The sequence below is a fragment of the Petromyzon marinus genome, chromosome 4 (genome assembly GCF_048934315.1).
Source record: "Petromyzon marinus isolate PM22_M1 ecotype Great Lakes invasive population chromosome 4, UKy_Petmar_22M1.pri1.0, whole genome shotgun sequence".
Taxonomy (NCBI): Eukaryota; Metazoa; Chordata; class Hyperoartia; order Petromyzontiformes; family Petromyzontidae; genus Petromyzon; species Petromyzon marinus.
The window spans coordinates 21,407,601-21,426,477 of NC_133670.1; the positions used below are offsets into that span (position 1 = coordinate 21,407,601).

The following is an 18,877-nucleotide window of genomic DNA, read 5'->3' on the forward strand; positions in this document are numbered from 1 at the left end:
CGATGCATTTTATACGCCATCAATAAATTATATCGCAGCCACTGTAGTTTTAGCAGGGCCATCGGCTTCGAGCATCATCCAGAATTTGAAACGAAACAAGGATCGTAAAAAAATGAAAAACCTATTTGATATAAATTATGTAAAAGTTGTATTTTTTGCGAGTGTATTTTGTCTCGTCCATATTGTGCTCAACCACCACACCGCAGGTCATAACACTTCTCTTCCTTCCTTCGCACTGCTTCACGTTGATGTGTTGTTATTTTTATCCTATAGGACCAGCTCTTTTCAGGAGATATCAAAACACCAGTGACTCACTGGATTTAAACAAGTCCTCGTACGTAACACAAGGATGGATGTCGAGTCGCTGGCAAGATACATTTGATTTATTGTAAAACCTGTCAGGAGATGACACACCACCCAAGTGCCAGGACTGCTGGACAGTGACTTGCTGGTGGGAGCAATGGATGACAAAATCAGCACCAAGCCAGTTCCTTTCGCGACCCATATTATGAATAATAATTGATTTCAGAATCAGAAGATTAATTGATACTGGAGAAATCCCGTGAGCTATAAGGCTCTGTTTCACACATGTCCAGTTAGGGCAGGTTAAAACGTGACAACAACAACAACAACCGATGACAACAACACGACAGGAATGCAAAGAACAGGAAAGGTAAACAAATCACTTCAAATAATATACGAATACAACTAAACACTCTTTATGCTTTGGTTCTTTCAGTAAAGTCATGTAGGTGAAAAAAAAAATTAAATCACGACGTGTGTTGTCACACCTGATGATGATTGGTGGTGTTGCAATCGAAAAGTCGTGATTTATTTTATTGTATTTTTTCACCTACGTGACTTTACCGAAAGAACCAAAGGATATGGATCCTTGCAGTCACGAAAACTTCAAATCGAGAATAAACACTTTTTTTATCTTAACAGGTAAAGCCCACTGAGCTATTATTTTTCAGAATGCGACCTGGCCACAAATAATAGCCAAACAAAGAGGCTTATCATATTTTTTGGGGTCAGATCTCGTAAAAAAAAATCAATTGTAAACCAGTTCCTTATCACAGATCCTACAGTGAGTCTGTTCACCTGGATTCACCCTGCCAGACCGTCAGTGGGCCTTGCTGAACAGGTTCCCAACAGGGCAAAGTCTCTGTTCTGTTCATATGTATGTATGTTGAACTTATTTTGCTCAAAGTACTATGGGTGTCCGGAAATGGTAAAGAGACACCTACTCCTACTACATTGTTTGACAAGCATCCTGGTATTTTTCAATCTGCAGTTTTCGCCCTTAAACAAGATTACGTATATTCTGATTGAGCTGATGGCAGAACCTTGAAGTAAACAGTAACCACACATTCAGTAGGCTCAGTCGGCAGGTAGTAGTTGTAGATGCAATATAATTCTATGATGGTAGAATGCCTGAGCATACCCGCTATCTAAGCAATAACCCACAGGAACCCATTCCTAGGACATCCACAACATCCATTCACAAAAATGAATGGTCCTTTGAACGGAAAACACTCTGACTTGACATTTTTAAGTAGGTAATAATATTTAAAGCAAAACCATATATATTGATTTTGCTGTCATTGTGGCCTGCTAGCAACAACGTTTTGTATCCTTCCCCCCTGCACCTCCGATTAGCACGATTGTGTGAAAGAAGTTCAACATACATACGTAGCATCAATACGGAGGACGGTTTAGCCAAAATTAACAATAAATGGGCAATAAAATCCGTACGTACCACAGAGACATTAAATGCATAGAGGAGGTCAAAGGGCAGAGCAGCAATGAGGTCGATGAAGAACCAGGTGGTTACGTAGTGCACGCAGATGGAGCGCCCATCGTAAACTACTTGCCCCGACTTGCTCACATATGTTGTGCGAAAGTTGAGCAAAATGTCTGTAGAGAGACAACATGGGAAAAAAAAGGAACAGGCATAAATAAGTATCGCAATCCTGGTGGGCCTTGATCTGAGTGAAAAAGGCAATGAATGAGGGCAAAAGGGGAGATTTTGTCATTCTCATCGTCAGCCGCTATCTACCCACCGCCGAATGAAGGCATCCATTGCTATCTCTCACGATTCCCCCAATGCGACAATCCGTCTAGCTGATGTAGATTGAAAGCTCATTTCTTTAGAACTGCTTTTTTGCGTTTAGCTTGTTGCTCTTCCCCAACACTTCCGATTAGCACGGTTGGCCGCGTATGGTGTGAAAGAAGTTCAACATGCATTGCTCCCTCTCTGCTGTGGGTGTCCTCTTAGATGCGTTCACTCCTTTGGCTGCCACTCGCTCATTATTCTCAACCACTGGTCATCATCCCTCCTGGCAACGCGTCCTGCCAAAGCTCATTTGACTTTTCTTAACAATGAATATGATTTTGATTTAAAGCTTTCGTGACTGCAGGGATTCATATTCTTGGTTCTTTCGGTAAAGTCACGTAGAAGGGAAACATTAAAATAATAAAAATATAAAACAATACAATTCTCACGACATTTCGACTGCAACACAAGCAATCATCATCAGGTGTGAAAACCCACAGCAAGAAAATTTGAAATAAGTGTTGCAGTCGAAGCGTCGTGAGAATTTTATTGTTTATATTTTTATTATTTTATTGTTTCTCTTCTACGTGACTTTACCGAAAGAACCGAAAATGAATATGATGAGTAAATTTACGTCTCTTGCAATATTTAGCTTTTCAATATTAAGTTCAGTTTTCCAAAAGCACTCCAAACTACTCTCGTCTGCCTATTTATAAAAATATATATATTATTCTGGTCTTCCTTCCAGTTGCGTTTCTCCAAGAGGGATATTACATTGTTTGGGGAACTTGATGTACCTACGTTTTCTTGTAATACATTTAACTTCAGACTAACTTCGCGGCTTTTTTGTTGTTAATACATTCTTACGTCATTTCCTGTAGAGCATTACCATTGGTTGTTATCATGGATGTCATGCGCAACTCTGAGATTGTCAAATATTTTCACCATTTACGCTCCACGCCGTTGCTTCTCCAATCCAATGATCATTACGCATTCTCCATTGTCACTTTGAATGACTTCGGTTTCAGTGTGTTCCCATGTCAGACTCCCCTTCACATTGTATGATGATACTTTCTTCTTCTTCATACAACCTTGGTGTAATTATATGCGTTTCATTATTTTTTGGAAATGAAAGCTAACTTATTAAGATTCTGAAACTATATTTTTTATAGACCTGTTTATTATTATTATTGTTGTATTGTGTTTACAACATCGTTGTAGTCGTGGAAACTGTAGCTATTGTTAAGTTTCAAAATATGTTTCATGTTATATAACAAAGTAATAAGTAATGCATCCGATGTTTTAGTAATGATCACAGCTATATATCACTGTGATACATATATACATTTTCCGAAGGCAAAAGTAACAGTGCAATTGTTTTTGTTTTAATGAGATGTAGAACAATGTAAAAAAATGATGACTAATTTCACATGCCAGATATGAACTGCGGTAAGAATTGTGTGATCTTCGGTATGCAGTATATATTATGCAACATTCTGATATGTGAAGGCTAGGCATGACAGCCACAACGAATAATTGATGAAATGTAACTCCGGCAGAGTTAACCTGCCAGCTCATTAAGAAGCACAAAACATGCAATGCATTTGGTACATTCAGCATAATTAAAATGCATTATACTCTTGGTTCTGTCGGTAAAGTCACGTAGAAGGGAAACAATAAAATAATAAAAATATAAAACAATAAAATTCTCACGACGTTTCGACTGCAACACAAGCAATCATCATAAGGTGTGAAAACCACAACAAGAAAATTTGATTTGTTGTGGTTTTCACACCTGATGATGATTGCTTGTGTTGCAGTCGAAACGTCGTGAGAATTTTATTGTTTTATACTTTTATTATTTTATTGTTTCCCTTCTACGTGACTTTGCCGAAACAACCAAGAATATGAATCCCTGCAGTCACGAAAGCTTTAAATCAAAATTTAAAATGCATTTACTCTTGTTAATGCTTGAACATTTTTGCGAATATTAAATTTTCGTCCGTAAAATAATGACTCATGTACACATTGCTGTAAAAGGTGTATGAGTGTAAACGCATAACAAAGTTTGGCTTGGAATTAATAGGAATGTGTATTAAACAAATGCTCATTTATAGTTGTTATACAAGTTATATAAATAAAACTAAATTAAAGAAAACAAATCCTCAAAACACAAAAATGCGTGAAAATATATTAAATACAGTTTCAGCTTACAAACACAAATATACATCACAGCTGTTCAATTAACCAATATGTGACGTCTAAATTAAATGTGTTCGTGGATACATTATGTTTTTTTTTTCTCAAATTTAGTTTAGCATCAAATCACGTGAAGCTAGGTAGGTGGGTGGAACAAAGAGTAAATGCCTTATCAGATAAATCATCTGATTCTGCAAAGATACTGAGTTCTCATTCAAATGGCCATTGCTGATTAACCTTGCTTCTCAATCGTAGAAAGTTGATGGTCTCAGCTTGGCCAGCAATGACTGTACAAAATAGAAAAACCACCGTGCTTATTGTTATACATATATATAAATGTCCGTGCCTTATGTTTACACATTTTTCGGTGTGATTGTCATGCAACAAACAATTCTAGCATGGATAGGTGCCACGCTTGGGATTACACTTGGATAACAGAAAATGTACGCGCATCAGGTAACAAACACAAATCAGAGAGATCATATGTTACTGTTAATTAAAGTAAGTGAAAAGTAAGCAACCATGGGAGAAGGATGATGATGATCTCGAGAAGGGATGGTGACCGATCAACAAGACTGCCGACAAAATCACAGCCAAGTATGAAAACCTGCCTGAGATAATGACTGCAGTGGAGGTGGGTTGATGCGATCAGCTAACTGGCGGGAGTGAGATGGATTTTGGCATTGGCGAACAGTGCAGTATGGTGATAATGTGGGGAGGCCTTCATACAGCAGTGGATTGATCCTGGCTGATGATGATGAATGAATCTCAGGTGTTGATTATCACCTTCCAGATACTATTCTCTTATATGGGACGATACATTGACTTCTGCGAGAGGTTTTCACCTCAGTGGCAGGATGCCGATGAGCAGAATTTAAATTTTCACGCGTCAAACAGCACCATTGAAGATGTGATGGATGCGAGTTGAGCAAGGTTGTTAACAACTTGGGATAAGAGACAATGATAAGAGACAATGATAAGAGACAATGATGAGAGACAATGATAAGAGATAATGATAAGAAACAATTATACGAGACAATGATAAGAGACAATGATAAGAGACAATGATAAGAGACAATGATTAGAGACAATGATAAGTACAATAAGAGACAATGATAAGAGACAATGATAAGAGACAATGATAAGAGACAATGATGAGAGACAATGATAAGAGACAATGATAAGAGACAATGATTAGAGACAATGAATTTCGATTTAAAGCTTTCGTGACTGCAAGGATTCATCTTCTTTGGTTCTTTCGGTAAAGTCACGTAGAATGAGAATAAAATAATAAATTGCTAAAATAAAATAACACAATAATATTCTCACGACGTTGTGGCCGAAACGTCGTGAGAATAATATTGTGTTATTTTATTTTATCAATTTATTATTTTATTCTTATTCTACGTGACTTTACCGAAAGAACCAAAGAAGAAGAGACAATGATAAGAGACAATGATAAGAGACAATGATAAGAGACAATGATTAGAGACAATGATAAGTACAATAAGAGACGATGAAAGAGACAATGATAAGAGACAATGATTAGAGACAATTATAAAAAGACAATGATATGAGATAATGATTAGAGACAATGATAAAAGACAATGATATGAGATAATGATTAGAGACAATGATAAGCGACAATGATAAGAGACAATGATAAGAGATAATGATAAGAGACAATGATAAGAGACGATGATAAGAGATAATGATTAGAGACAATGATAAGCGACAATGATACGAGACAATGATAAGAGACAACGATAAGAGACAATGATTAGAGACAATGATAAGAGACAATGATGAGAGACAATGATTAGTGACAATGATTAGAGACAATGATAAGAGACAATGATGAGAGACAATGATAAGAGACAATGATGAGAGACAATGATTAGAGACAATGATTAGAGACAATGATAAGAGACAATGATTAGAGACAATGATAAGAGACAATGATTAGAGACAATGATAAGAGACAATGATAAGTACAATAAGAGACAATGATAAGAGACAATGATAAGAGATAATGATTAGAGACAATGGTAAGAGACAATGATAAGAGACAATTATTAGAGCCAATGATAAGAGACAATGATAAGAGACAATGATAAGGGACAATTATAAGAGACAATGATTAGAGACAATGATTAGAGACAATGATAAGAGACAATGATTAGAGACAATAAGAGACAATGATAAGTACAATAAGAGACAATGATAAGAGACAATGATAAGAGACAATGATAAGAGACAATGATAAGAGACAATGATAAAAGATAATAATAAGAGACAATGGGAGGGAATTCCAAAGTAGAGCAGTAGGAAAAAGCATAAACATACGCTTGTGTGACCAGCTGTACGGTGGTTGAACAAAGTGTGGATGAGACAAAATATCACTTGAAAAAGGAAAACAAAGCACTAAAACTGTTACTCTTTGGTTCTTTCGGTAAAGTCACGTGGAAAGAAAATAAATTACCACCTCTCCCTCTCTGTCCCCCCCCCCTCTCTCTCTATTTAAGGCCTCGACAAAGAGGCATTGGGTCTTTGAGTGTTTATGTTGTGTGTCTCTCTGCTTGTGTGTCTGTCTGTATGTCTCCGTGTCTGTGTTTTGTCTCTCTTTCAAATGTAGTTATACCTGATGACGGTTGCTTGTGTTGCAATTGAAACGTCGTACTCTATTATTTAATTATTTTTGTTTCTACGTGACTTTACCGAAAGAACCAAAGAGTTAATTCCCGCAGTCAAGAAAGCTTCAAATCAACTTAAACTGTTGTTTATTCAATATTAACCAATGTTAACATGTAAGATGGTGTGATAATGTGACAGATACGTTTGGTTATTATTCACGATTAAAAACGCATGTTGAATTTGAAGTACAACCTAGGAATCGTTTCATCATTCTGTAATTGCCATGTTTCCCTCATTCGTAAATAATATGTTGTGAGTGATGAGCAAATGATGCAGAGTGTGTGATGCATTAATTCCACTTTCAAATTAATTATATTTAGCAGTTTACATATGTCACTGCCTGTTTTGGTGATGTGTGTTTAAGTGGGCTATCAACGAAATACCGCTTGTGTGCAGAACAGTACTCCTATACAACTTGTTAAACAAAAATCATCAGACAGGTGGTAACAGTTGACTTTTTGGCAACCTCATTCTAAAGATTGAATATTTTTCCATTCACAAATGGCATATGTATACAGGTCAGATACACTCAGCCAAACATGATTGAGGCTTTGGCAAATTGCCTTGCAAATTACTTGATTTGTTTTTTAAACAGCAAGGGGTGTCCAATGTTTAAAATTATAATGGTCGCTCATTGTATTTATATAGGCAGATAATCACAATGCTATTCTTATTTGATATCAACACTGCGCAGTTGTTCTAATTTGTTATGTTAACAACAATTATAATGTGCCATGTAGATATGTAATGGATGCTAAGCGTGCTGTATTGGTCGTGCATTTCTTTTTATTTGTTACGTAACTTTCTCTATGCAATCCCATTGCATCTGTTCCAGCCTTATACACATTGTTTTATAGAGGTCTTTTTTGAGATGACTGTGTGAATATTTTATAAAGCTGTTTTACGAAAAATCACAATCAACGATTGTATAAGTTAAACTAATGCTGGATGGCACTCTTATGGTAGTGTTCAAGCTTACACTCACAATTAACAGCAAAAATGCCATTTGTATAACCTGCCAATATTCAGCATTGAAGTTGCATTATATTATTTCTTCAAAATTCTAACTGAACCCAATTTACGTAAGCCCAAAAAAACACGTTTTGGTTACTAATTAAAATGAGTTATAAGCATCATGCTGACATTATTAAATATGATCGATCACACGTGCTTCACCTTTGTTGAAATTAAGAGCCATTATAAATAATCATGCCTCTGATACAATGTTACAATGCCAATATGGCGGTCCTAAATGTGCGCCAAAAATGATGAAGTTCACCATTGGACCGCATGCCACGGGCTCCGAATTTGCGATGGTTGCACAGCTTCCCCCCACCAGGAAGCGAACGAAAAACAAATGTGGGTTTCACAACTGCTACTTTGATGCCTTAAACAACTGCGGAGACTCTGTGGGATGACTACAGAGTTCACCGCGTGACAAGAATGTGACATTTCCTTGGGGTGCTTCGCAAGTTGCGGATTTAATTGCCAAGCTTATTACGTCCTGTTGCTGTGTTGTAGGCCAAACAATCGATTAACAGGAAGTGAGATGAGCCTTGAGCATGAGTAATAGAGTGTGCCTGGTGGGACATGCCTCCCTAGTGCTGGTCTTAATTAACACAGCTTTGCTCCTTGTGTCTCCAGATCAAGATCCCCCATATCGCTGTGTTCCAAACGACACATCAGAATCCTGCACTTAAAATAGAAATTTCCATCGCAAACCCTGTAAAATAACAACACTAAATATAACCGAATGGTTTACCATTGAAAACAGTATACACCAAATGGAATCAATGATCATATACTGTACTAAGAAATCAGTTAAGGGTGATCGATATACAATAAGCAATCAGGAACATCGTTTGCATTTATATATTTCTATAGTGTTTTATACAAGATACGTGAAAAGATATATATGATTAGATATTTAAAACATGTAAAAAATGTTTGGTCAAGTATGGGTTTTCATGCTAATTTTAAAAAAAATAATGGAAGATGGCCCAGTATATATGGGCATTCAAGCACTGCGACAAATTCAAATCACCCAAGATTAACCATTCGACTTAGAGTTCCTCTGAAGGACCTTTAAAACATTACAATAATCAATACGCTTCCAAAATTGGTTCCGTTAATGAGAACATTTCCACTGCCACTCTTTTTGTTGTTGTGCAGAAGGTGGCCAAGACTTAGAGCATATATGGGTTACCCTACCTCGATTATCTACAGTACCGTGTAACAGAGCGTCCAAGCAATGCAGTTTGTTGTTTTATTTGTGTGCAGTCGCTATGCCACCAATTATACCCGCTCAGCCACAGTGACGCTTTAGAGGCCATTAAACATTCGCTTGAAATGCAACTCCTGGACTCTGCTGCAGATTAATCATAACAGTGGGTGATCGGGGCTTTTTGTTAACACGGCTTCCAAACGATGGAACGCCTTCCCACTTCAAATCAGGCAATCAGATTGGGTAGATATACAATATTTATGTCTGCTTTGAAAACCCACCTCTTTAACATGGCCTTCACTCTTTAGTTTGGTCGGTTGCCCCCCCCTTCCCCCCGGTTCTGTTTTTGTTTCCTGCTTTTCATGCATTATTATTATCATAAGGGTGGAGGTATACTCTAACAGAACACATTGTCACATGCCTGGCAGTGCTCACGATTCATCATTTAAGAATGCAAAGGTTACCAGACCTGGGTTAATTGGCACCAATTAAGACACTGCATATCAATCAAAGTTAAATTAATCTATGAAGGCAGTAACTAATAGTATTCACTTGAAGATTTTCAGGAAAAATGTTGTCAATATACACCCTTGATATATATTTTAAAAAAACCGCTGACTTAATTGCCCTGTTAATGCAAGGCCCTGCTAACATTGCTGCTGTGCCAACAAAGTAGGGCAAAAAAAAATAACCTGAACAAACAAAAAAAAACCTCGTAAACACAACCAGAACATAGGGCGTTGTGACAATGTACTACAAATATAAACCAGGAGACCCCCCCCAACCCCCCATTAAAAGCTGAGCAACGAGCGAGGTGAAAGTTCACGATGCATTGGATGAGCGCCAGTTGTATGTATGTCCAGTCTCAAATGAATAGTGCTCATCTCTACGGCGATCCTCAAATCAGTGGTGGACAATAAAACGTCTCACAGCGAGGACCATTCCCTCAGTGAGACGAGTGCTGCTCACCTCCCCACAGATTGGTGCTCATTTACAATATGGTCCGTTGAGTCGACCCCCTGCCTGACCCGAGATTTGAACCATCAACCTCTCTCGCCATGAGTCAAGAGCTCTGCTGAACGACCATCTGGTCAAATTGATGAACTCGAACAAGCGACTGTTGGACGAAGGCCTCACTTCAATGGGGATGTGTTAGTCATACTTCACCGTACTGGTCAGTATGAGTTGGTGGAGGGGTGTGCAGCCATGGCCGGATAATTTGTTAGATATGGCAGGGAAGAGAATACAGGGATCCACGTTCGTAGCAGAGTGCACTAACCACTGTGCCACGGTTTCCCCCACCAAGGACAGAAACAATAACTATGAAACATGCCTCCTGTTATGATGCAGTGACATGTATTATATAAGGCCTTCATACAGCTGTGGATAGTTTAACACGTAAACTTTCGCGATCTACATCATCCATAATACAGGGTTTTTTTGGGGTTAGATCGTTTAAATATATAAATGTGTCGTTAAATTGGCTGTCGGGTGGTGGCGGGTTTAACGACACATTTGTATATTTACGCGATCTAACCCAAAAACCCCTCTGTATTATAGCTGTGCATAGATCATGACTCATGATTATAATGAGAATGTTTTTGCTTGTTTGCTTCTGCCTCTATGGATAAAGTGAAGTGTCCTGGCTGACTATCACACACACATTACATTTGGGTAGCTACATACACGTAGCAAAAGAGCAAATATTGGCCCACTTCCTGCTCAAATCAGTGACTGAGCATTCGCTCACACTTTATGAACAAGAACGTAATTCGCATTAGCTTAAAAGATAAATTGATGTGCAGTGGGTTGACACCAAAGTAAATCTTCTGTCGTTGTCTCACACCTGGTCATGAATAAACGACAAATGAATTTTAAAACGTGTTTTCAAAAGCCCACGCCACGAGAATTATTGATGTTGGCGCAACCAGTTTAATATTCATAAAGCTTAGCAATGAATGAACAGTAAGGCTATGAGTGACAGCTAATTGTTTGACTCTGATGCGGCCGTGCCAGTCAGCAGCAATCATTATCATCATCATTTGGTGATGTAAGTACCACTTTGTGGGAAGTCAACAGTGAGCGTGTTATTCCTATTCTTGGTTCAAGGATAGGAATGGAATGGGCCCAGCATGACTCTCACTTAAGAATGTAGATGCTCTTGCCTTAACCTTGATTAGAAACAATTCCTCATTACTGACTACAGTTAATTCGCAATATCTCCCTTAAGTAAACCTTTGCATGGAGATGCTCTTTTGCTGCAGTTGCAATTGGCTGCCCCTGCATGATGTACGCTGCAGTGACTTAGGGTCTCGCAGGATATTGTGAATGCACATACATGTGCCTGTGCAGCAAGGGAATGATTAGGCAACATCAAAACAGTCATAATTTACTCACATCCTTCAATATCAATTGAATAAATATTAATGCCATTATTTTGAAGGCGAACGAGGCATTTCGGGTTCCGTGTGTGGGAGTGCGAAGGACAGAATGCGAAGAGCCCAGTGGCATCGCTTTGACCCAACATGACTCACCAATAATGAAGAGAATCTCCACGGAGATATCAACGACGGCCGTGCTGCGTGGGTCCGATATGTTCTCGACGGTTTCGGAGAAGCAGACGTTGTAGGGCACGGTCACAGCCACGTAGAATGTGGCGAGAAGGATAAGCAGGTCCCAGCCTGCTTTGAACGTGCCGTAGTGCAACAGGATGAAGCGAGACTTCTGGATGGCCGCTACCTTGTACTCGGGCAGTGAAGGCTTTTCGCCGAAAACGTTCTGCGTGGAGAGAGAGAAAAAAGGAGAGTGAGTGCGGGGAGCCTCTGCACTGCTCACCACATGAAGGGATATCAAACAGAAGAGAAGCATTTGTACCCAATGCATGTTGAACTTATTTCGCACTGCACGTAGCCAACCTCTCTAATTGGAGGTGCGGGGGGAAGGACAACAAACTAAACACAATAAGCAGTTCTAAATAAATGAGTATTCAATCTAGATTTAAAAGTGAATAGCTCCAGTGGCTTCCTAATATCATAAGGCAGAGCGTTCCAGATTAGCTGCAAAGTGCATCTGAAAGGGCACGATGCAGTGACCGTCTTTGCTCGATGGCTAGCCAAAAGCCGCTCCGAGAATGACCAGAGTTCACGTGATGATTTATGCTCCTTGATGAGATCAGCAGGATGCTGTGGTTCATTTGCGGCAAGCACTTTGTGTATAATGAGTGCGACCTCATAAATGTATTCGTTCGGTAACCGAAGGCATCTGCCGAATGTGGCAGCGCTTAAAATTCCCCTTGAATCACCAGAAAATAAATTCAACAAGTGACATTCGGAAGTGCTTTGGAAAAGGATAATTTGTAGCCAATATTGAAATGTGTTGTGCATATATATGGTATGTCAAAGATATGCAGTGTTATAGGCTTCACTATACATTTTTGTGAAACAAGTCCTGAGCACACCAGGAGGTGTCCCAAATAAACTGGTGGCTGATGATACCAACAGGACGGTATGTACAGGTATGTTTGGAAACATTCTAATATAAAACTATTAACTATTTAAAATAATAATAATATGAAGTTCATTGGAACATTGACATGATTTAACTTAATGGGAATTCATATTCTTGGTTCTTTCGGTAAAGTCACGTAGAAGGGAAACAATACAATAATACAAATATAAAACAATAAAATTATCACGACGTTTCGACTGCAACACAAGCAATCATCATCAGGTGTGAAAACCAACCACAGCAAGAAAAAATTTGAAAAAGTGGCGGTTTTTTAAACGTTAGCACCACGGAGAGAGATTTGGCAGTTATTCAGATGGACGAGTCCATCTATGTTCGGAAAAGAGGAGGGGGAGAGATTCGTTCATGAGGTTATCCACATATACAAACACAGAGACAATTTCAACCGAGAAGATGGATTCTGGCTTAGCAATCATTGGAAGGATTTGATAAACCATTTCGAGTCTTAATTGATTGTTCTCGCTTACGGTGGCTTTCAGACCGCATCCATTATTTTCGTCTCCACCCTCCTCTTTTCCGAACATAGATGGACTCATCCATCTGAATAACTGCCAAATCGCTCTCCGTGGTGCTAACGTAAAAAAAAACCGCCACTTTTTTCAAATTTTCTTGCTGTGGGTTTCACACCTGATGATGATTGTGTTGCAGTCGAAATGTCGTGAGAATGTTATTGTTTTATATTTTAAAGATTTTATTGTTTCCCTTCTACGTGACTTTACCGAAAGAACCAAGAATATGAATCCCTGCAGTCACGAAAGCTTTAAATCAAAATTTAATGGGAATTGTTCTCTCCATTTTCACTCGTGACACATTTGCCATGGTCGGGACATTGAAAAAAAATATTGTAAACGTGTTCTTCTGTGTGCCTGAGCACCATGTGTCAGGAACTTGAATACTGGAATTGAATTGGCACATTGCATTGCCAAGTCCACACGGTGTGTCTCTCCTGTTTCATATCCATTTCCTCTACAGCACAACCTGCTGTGCCTTTAATGTCCTTACTTTTCTTGGTAAATTGGATAAAGCCCCTTTAGGTTCAGTTTTTAATTGTCAATCAGAAAAGGCAATGGATTCTCCGCAGTACAAGGATATTCAAAATCAGTGCATTTAAACAAAATACAAGCACAAACATGGAAAACTATGAATCCACATGACAAATAAAATATTGCATTGGAGTGAAACCATACACTGTGACACTGCCTGAATCAGAACATCTCCAGATGTGGCATGCAGTTCGTTTGATCTGCTCGCACAACGCTTCAGGTCCGGCTCTCCGCGCTTACATTATTGATCTTCAGCTTGTTTTTGTCCTGCTTCTGCAGGTGTCCAGAGAGGTGGTAGAGCACTGCTCGGCTGCGACGGCGATTCGGGTTGAAATTCGCCCCGAGGGCCCCACCGTCCCTCCTCCTGTGCGCCACGGGCTGGCCTGTAGGGCACGTACGGCCCCCGCAAAGCACACCGTGAGCACCCACGACAGAGCCGTGCAGCACGTGGCGAGATGGTTATCCGCCTCGCCTGGTATAAAGGAAGTCGTGGGGTTGGATAGCAACCCCGACGATGCCTGTGTATTTGTAGTTTGCATGTTCAGCCCGTGGTTGTGTGGATTTTTATCCGGGTCCTCCGGTTTTCCCCTCTCACATTTAGAATCAACATCACGGCGTTAAGAGTGTTTTGGCTGCTAGAAATTTCCACGCGATAAGCCACTTCGTTGGGCTATCATTTGTGGCGAGGTCGCTTCTGCAGAAGAGCCACACAGCTCAGTGGGCCTTACCTGGTAGAATAAAAAATAGTTTAGTGTAGAGCACTGCCTGTGACCAAATCACCTGCAATGACCCCGATCTTGTCAGACCTTAGAATCTAAGAAGGCCTGAGCCTGGTGGGTACCGCTTAAATGGGCGACTCACGCCGTGCATTAAAAAAAAAACAACCAAAGAGGCGTCGCAGCCGTCAGTGGCAGTTGACAGCGAGAGCAGCGAAATCCAACATTGACTTTCATTGCCTTTGACTTTAGCGAGTGAGGTTAAGGCCAGTCGAGCTGAAGAGCTCCCTTTGAACGGCGACCTGTGCTGTTCCGTACCCAGATCTACCTTCACCAACCTGCACTCACCGGTCCCGTGAAATGTGGTCAAATGACACTCACGACCCGCCTGCGTGGGTGGCCCTCATCCAGCAGTGGATTGACAAACGGGGCTGCACGCGTACGTGTTGAGCTCCACATCTGGCACTGTATTCCTTCAGTGCTAAGCCTGTATTTGCAGCCGAAAGTCGCTGTGAACAACTGGTTACCCAGATTAAACCGTGGAACAAATAATGACTCAACGCCCGATTTACATATACAAAGGAGGCGTCTTAGCAATACGCTCCGCTAATCCTGATGCAATTATCTGGTGCAACCGCTTCCCTGTAAAATTAGAGTTATTGCTCTAAATCAACATCAGCCATACCAAGAAGAAGATTGGGAACTTAAGATATCCTATAATAATATTTCGTGGTAACAACACAAGCCATTCCAGCTTTCGTGTTAACAAGTCAATTTATTTCAAAACATAAACTGTGTAGAATTACAAGCTAATGTGCCTCTATAGTTGTTAATTTCCACCATCACTTTGTAAATGTGAATTTTCCAGAGTTAATTTAAAAGACAAGGCTGTCTTCATGATTCCGAGCACATTCAATGCGAAAGCCCCACCAATGTACCACACACCGTCTTCAGCAGAATCACAAACTCGGCTCTGACCAAGCGTAAAACAACACTCACAGGTGCAGAGGATCACCTCGGTATTAAATGTAGTTAGCCATGTGGTGCACTGTCACATATAACACATTCGTTCGAGCTCAATGAGCTGCGCAACAGATTTGTTCAACACGGTGCAGATTGTAGGATTGTATTCTAAAGACGTAATCATCACCATTAATGGGTTGATTCAATAACATGCTGACGCAGTCGTCCACTTTGACCTCACGGAAAGACCACGTGTGCGAGTGCTCGTGTCTCTGCCGCCCATCGGTAATGTATGTGGATCGGGCATTGCGTGTTTACATGTTGCATGGTCTGCAACAACCCAGAACAGGCCATAACAACGTATAACGATGCAATGCCCCGATCCACAAATACGAAGTAGACATCGCAGCGATACACTCATCTGCTCCTGATGCAGTTTATCTGGCTTGACCACCTGAATGTGAAATTGCAGTTGCTGCTCTGCATCTACAATCAGCCGTACGAAAGAAGAAGGCGAAGTAGTAATGTATGGGGCAAAGTGTGTGGCGAGAATGATGATGTGGAACGCAAGGCTCCTGTCCTCGCGGGACAACTACAAGCACGCTATAGGACCGCAGCGGTCAGCAGGCGCTCAGTAACGCTCAGCTTCACTCTCAGCGTACGTGTCAAGAAAATAAAAGGTGCAACATTCTATTGAGCAACATATCGGTAAAATGCAAAGGCGTCGTCCTGCAATTGCTCACCCACAACCAGTGCTGGCAGATGGGCGTCCAAGACAGGAAGCAATCAAGGACCCCCAACCCCACCGTCTTATTTCAAATTGAGATATCCCATAGACTAAATCTATACTCATTTGCTCAATTACACGGTAAGCTGCACAAGAACATTATCTTAATTTAGATACTGGATGACATTTTTAAACAGTGTCATGTGACAATGTATGATGTGTAAAATGTGTAATCACGAAGACGGTTGAGACCCTTCATGAAGATGTAGGCATGATAAATTTGAATTCAAATTTTTTGCTTGCATGATTTTTTTTTTTAACTGTATTGATTACTGTACAGTGATGCAAATGTTTGTGATTGTTGCCGGGAAGTGACAAATGTTAGAATGTTCGTGTTACATATTAAATAAAGTGTACAAGTTAAATGCCCTTCTGTCAAAGCCAATGAAACATCACACAGATGCAATATTAAAAATTAAAATCATCCGTCAGCAGTAACCTATTATCGCCTGGTGCTTAGCTTTTCCGGAATTTGTAATCTATAGTGTTTATGACATTTATTAAAGTAATTGGCAAGGCTTGCTCTTCGCTGTAATTCTACACATTCTTGTCATATATTGTATTGGCAACGTGTTGAGTGGCCAAATTTCTCAATATATTTATGATATTTTATAAAGCGCTGTTGATTGAAGCTCAGTACATAATTTTTTTTTAATGCACAATGATAAAAAAGTTACAAAAACAGCAATATAAAAATTGATGACTGTATAATTATTACATATGGATGTGTATATACTAGGCGTGTTAATCGATAACCGTTAAGCTGTCGATGACAGGTTACAAAAGTCAGGAACTGGTAATCGTTTCCTGTGGAATGTTGGTAATGAATGCTCTGATTGGCACGCGCGAACGTACAAACCGCACTGCGGCCTAATTCACCACGTGGTTCATATGGTTAATTTGCTCTCGTTTCTCAGTTAACAGATGAAGTTGCAACCCTTCGATTTATTACTTGCTTGCTCATACCACTGATGGTGGAAGGACCTCCACTTGAGGGAGCTCTAGATGGCATCTGTTCTACTCTTGTATGTATATGTACTGTATGTATCTTGCACTTCTTTCGCACCGTGCGTGGCCAACTACAAAAAGGTAGTTCTGAAGAAATGAGTTTGCAATCTAAATTTGAAAGTCTGTAGCTCCAGTGGCTTCCTAATATCGGAAGAGCGTTCCAGACGGCCGCAGAAGCGCATCCGAAAGCGAGCGATGCAGTGACCGTCTTTGTCCGATGGTCTGCCAAAAGCTGCTGCGAGGAAGACCGGAGTTTGTGAACCAGGCAACTTGGAAGAGGTAAGCGTACCCACACTTTACCCCACCACACGTGACCTGCCAATTGACTGACTGTGGTAAACCCATTTATACTGCTGAGTGTATAGCGGTGGATGGGGGGGGGGCAGATTTAAAAAGAAACGTGTTCCGTTATTTCAGCTGTCGTGCTAGGAGATGGGATTGGACCAGCAAACTCTGAATGGCAAGTCCAGTTAGCTAACCGTTACACCTCAGCAGCACCTTTTTGTTTTTAAATTAAAAAGGTAAGCATATTTTTGTTCATCACTCGAGACATTTCTATATATGTGTGAAACCAGTAACCATGATTCGTGTTTATTTTTATTTTAATGTGGTTACCAAAAGTGCCAAAAAACCCGCTTTTAACAACCCTAAAATATATATACACACACAAACATTCTCTGTGTTTCTCCATTGTACAAATTAGCAACTGGTGGTCCTGCAGCCGTCATGAAGATCCCACATGTCTATGACGTACCAAGGTCACATTTATATGTTTGCGCGAGCTAACCCAAAAAAAACCTGTATTATGGATAATAATTACAGCCCTTTGTCAACCCACTGTTGGATGAAGGCCTCCACGCTACATCATGTCAATTATTGGGGTTGTTTATCCATTCTTTACCGAGCAGGTCTATGTGGGTTAGTGAAGGAGGGAATCCATGACCGGATAATGTCCCTCACTAATGATGTTAGCTGTTGCAGAAGAATTAAACTCAGGTCAGTTGGTTCATAGCCCGCCGTTCCACCTCATATAAACAAAACTATACGCACACACACTCAGCCCAATCCCAGCTTTGCGGTGAAATGGCAAGGTCAGAACATACATGTCTTACCATCCTCATCACTGTCACCATCGCTGTCCACAGCAAACTTGACCTTCTTATCTGAGATTTCTTTATAGGATGCTAAGAAGAGGACCACCTGCCCCTTCTCATTTTTTATTGGGACAATATCCACAAGGCACATGAACGGGGTTCCTGTAAATGAGATACACATTCGCAGTACCACGTTACAAGAAATTCACAGAAATTATTTCGTAAATTGTCTCGAAAACCATTGCATTTGTTTTGGTGGTTGTGCTGTATAATCTCTCCTTTGTGCTTTACTGAATGTCCAGATGCTAAAGAAACTCCAAGCTATATGTGGAGCAAAATGCATTTGATATGTACGTGCGATTTTATTGCATATCGTTCATGTTGGGTCAAAGATATATTGTCTGTAATGCGGTGGTGCAAAAATGCAAAAAACTGCAGCAAACAAAGCATGGCTCGAAACATGTCGATTCAATTAATTTCCATGTCATGAGAAAACTATTACGGGATAAAAAAAAATAGCTTAAAGTAGAAATTTACTTAGAAAAACAATAACTCTGGTGTAAAACAG

At 39.9% G+C, this 18,877-nt stretch overlaps 1 protein-coding gene across 2 annotated transcripts in view; it reads right to left on the reverse strand.

Moving 5' to 3' along the window:
* LOC116938420 (voltage-gated delayed rectifier potassium channel KCNH8) overlaps nt 1–18,877 on the reverse strand; it is an 80,346-nt gene that overhangs the window by 34,431 nt on the left and 27,038 nt on the right. For both annotated transcript variants that reach the window (XM_076060011.1, XM_032945536.2), the window contains exons 3-6: nt 18,328–18,471; nt 13,982–14,124; nt 11,708–11,951; nt 1,760–1,917 (exon numbers count right to left, since the gene is read on the reverse strand). In XM_076060011.1, coding sequence (XP_075916126.1) covers nt 1,760–1,917; nt 11,708–11,951; nt 13,982–14,124; nt 18,328–18,460 — 678 coding nt within the window. In that variant the 5' untranslated portion in view covers nt 18,461–18,471. The remainder of the gene's footprint in view (nt 1–1,759; nt 1,918–11,707; nt 11,952–13,981; nt 14,125–18,327; nt 18,472–18,877) is intronic.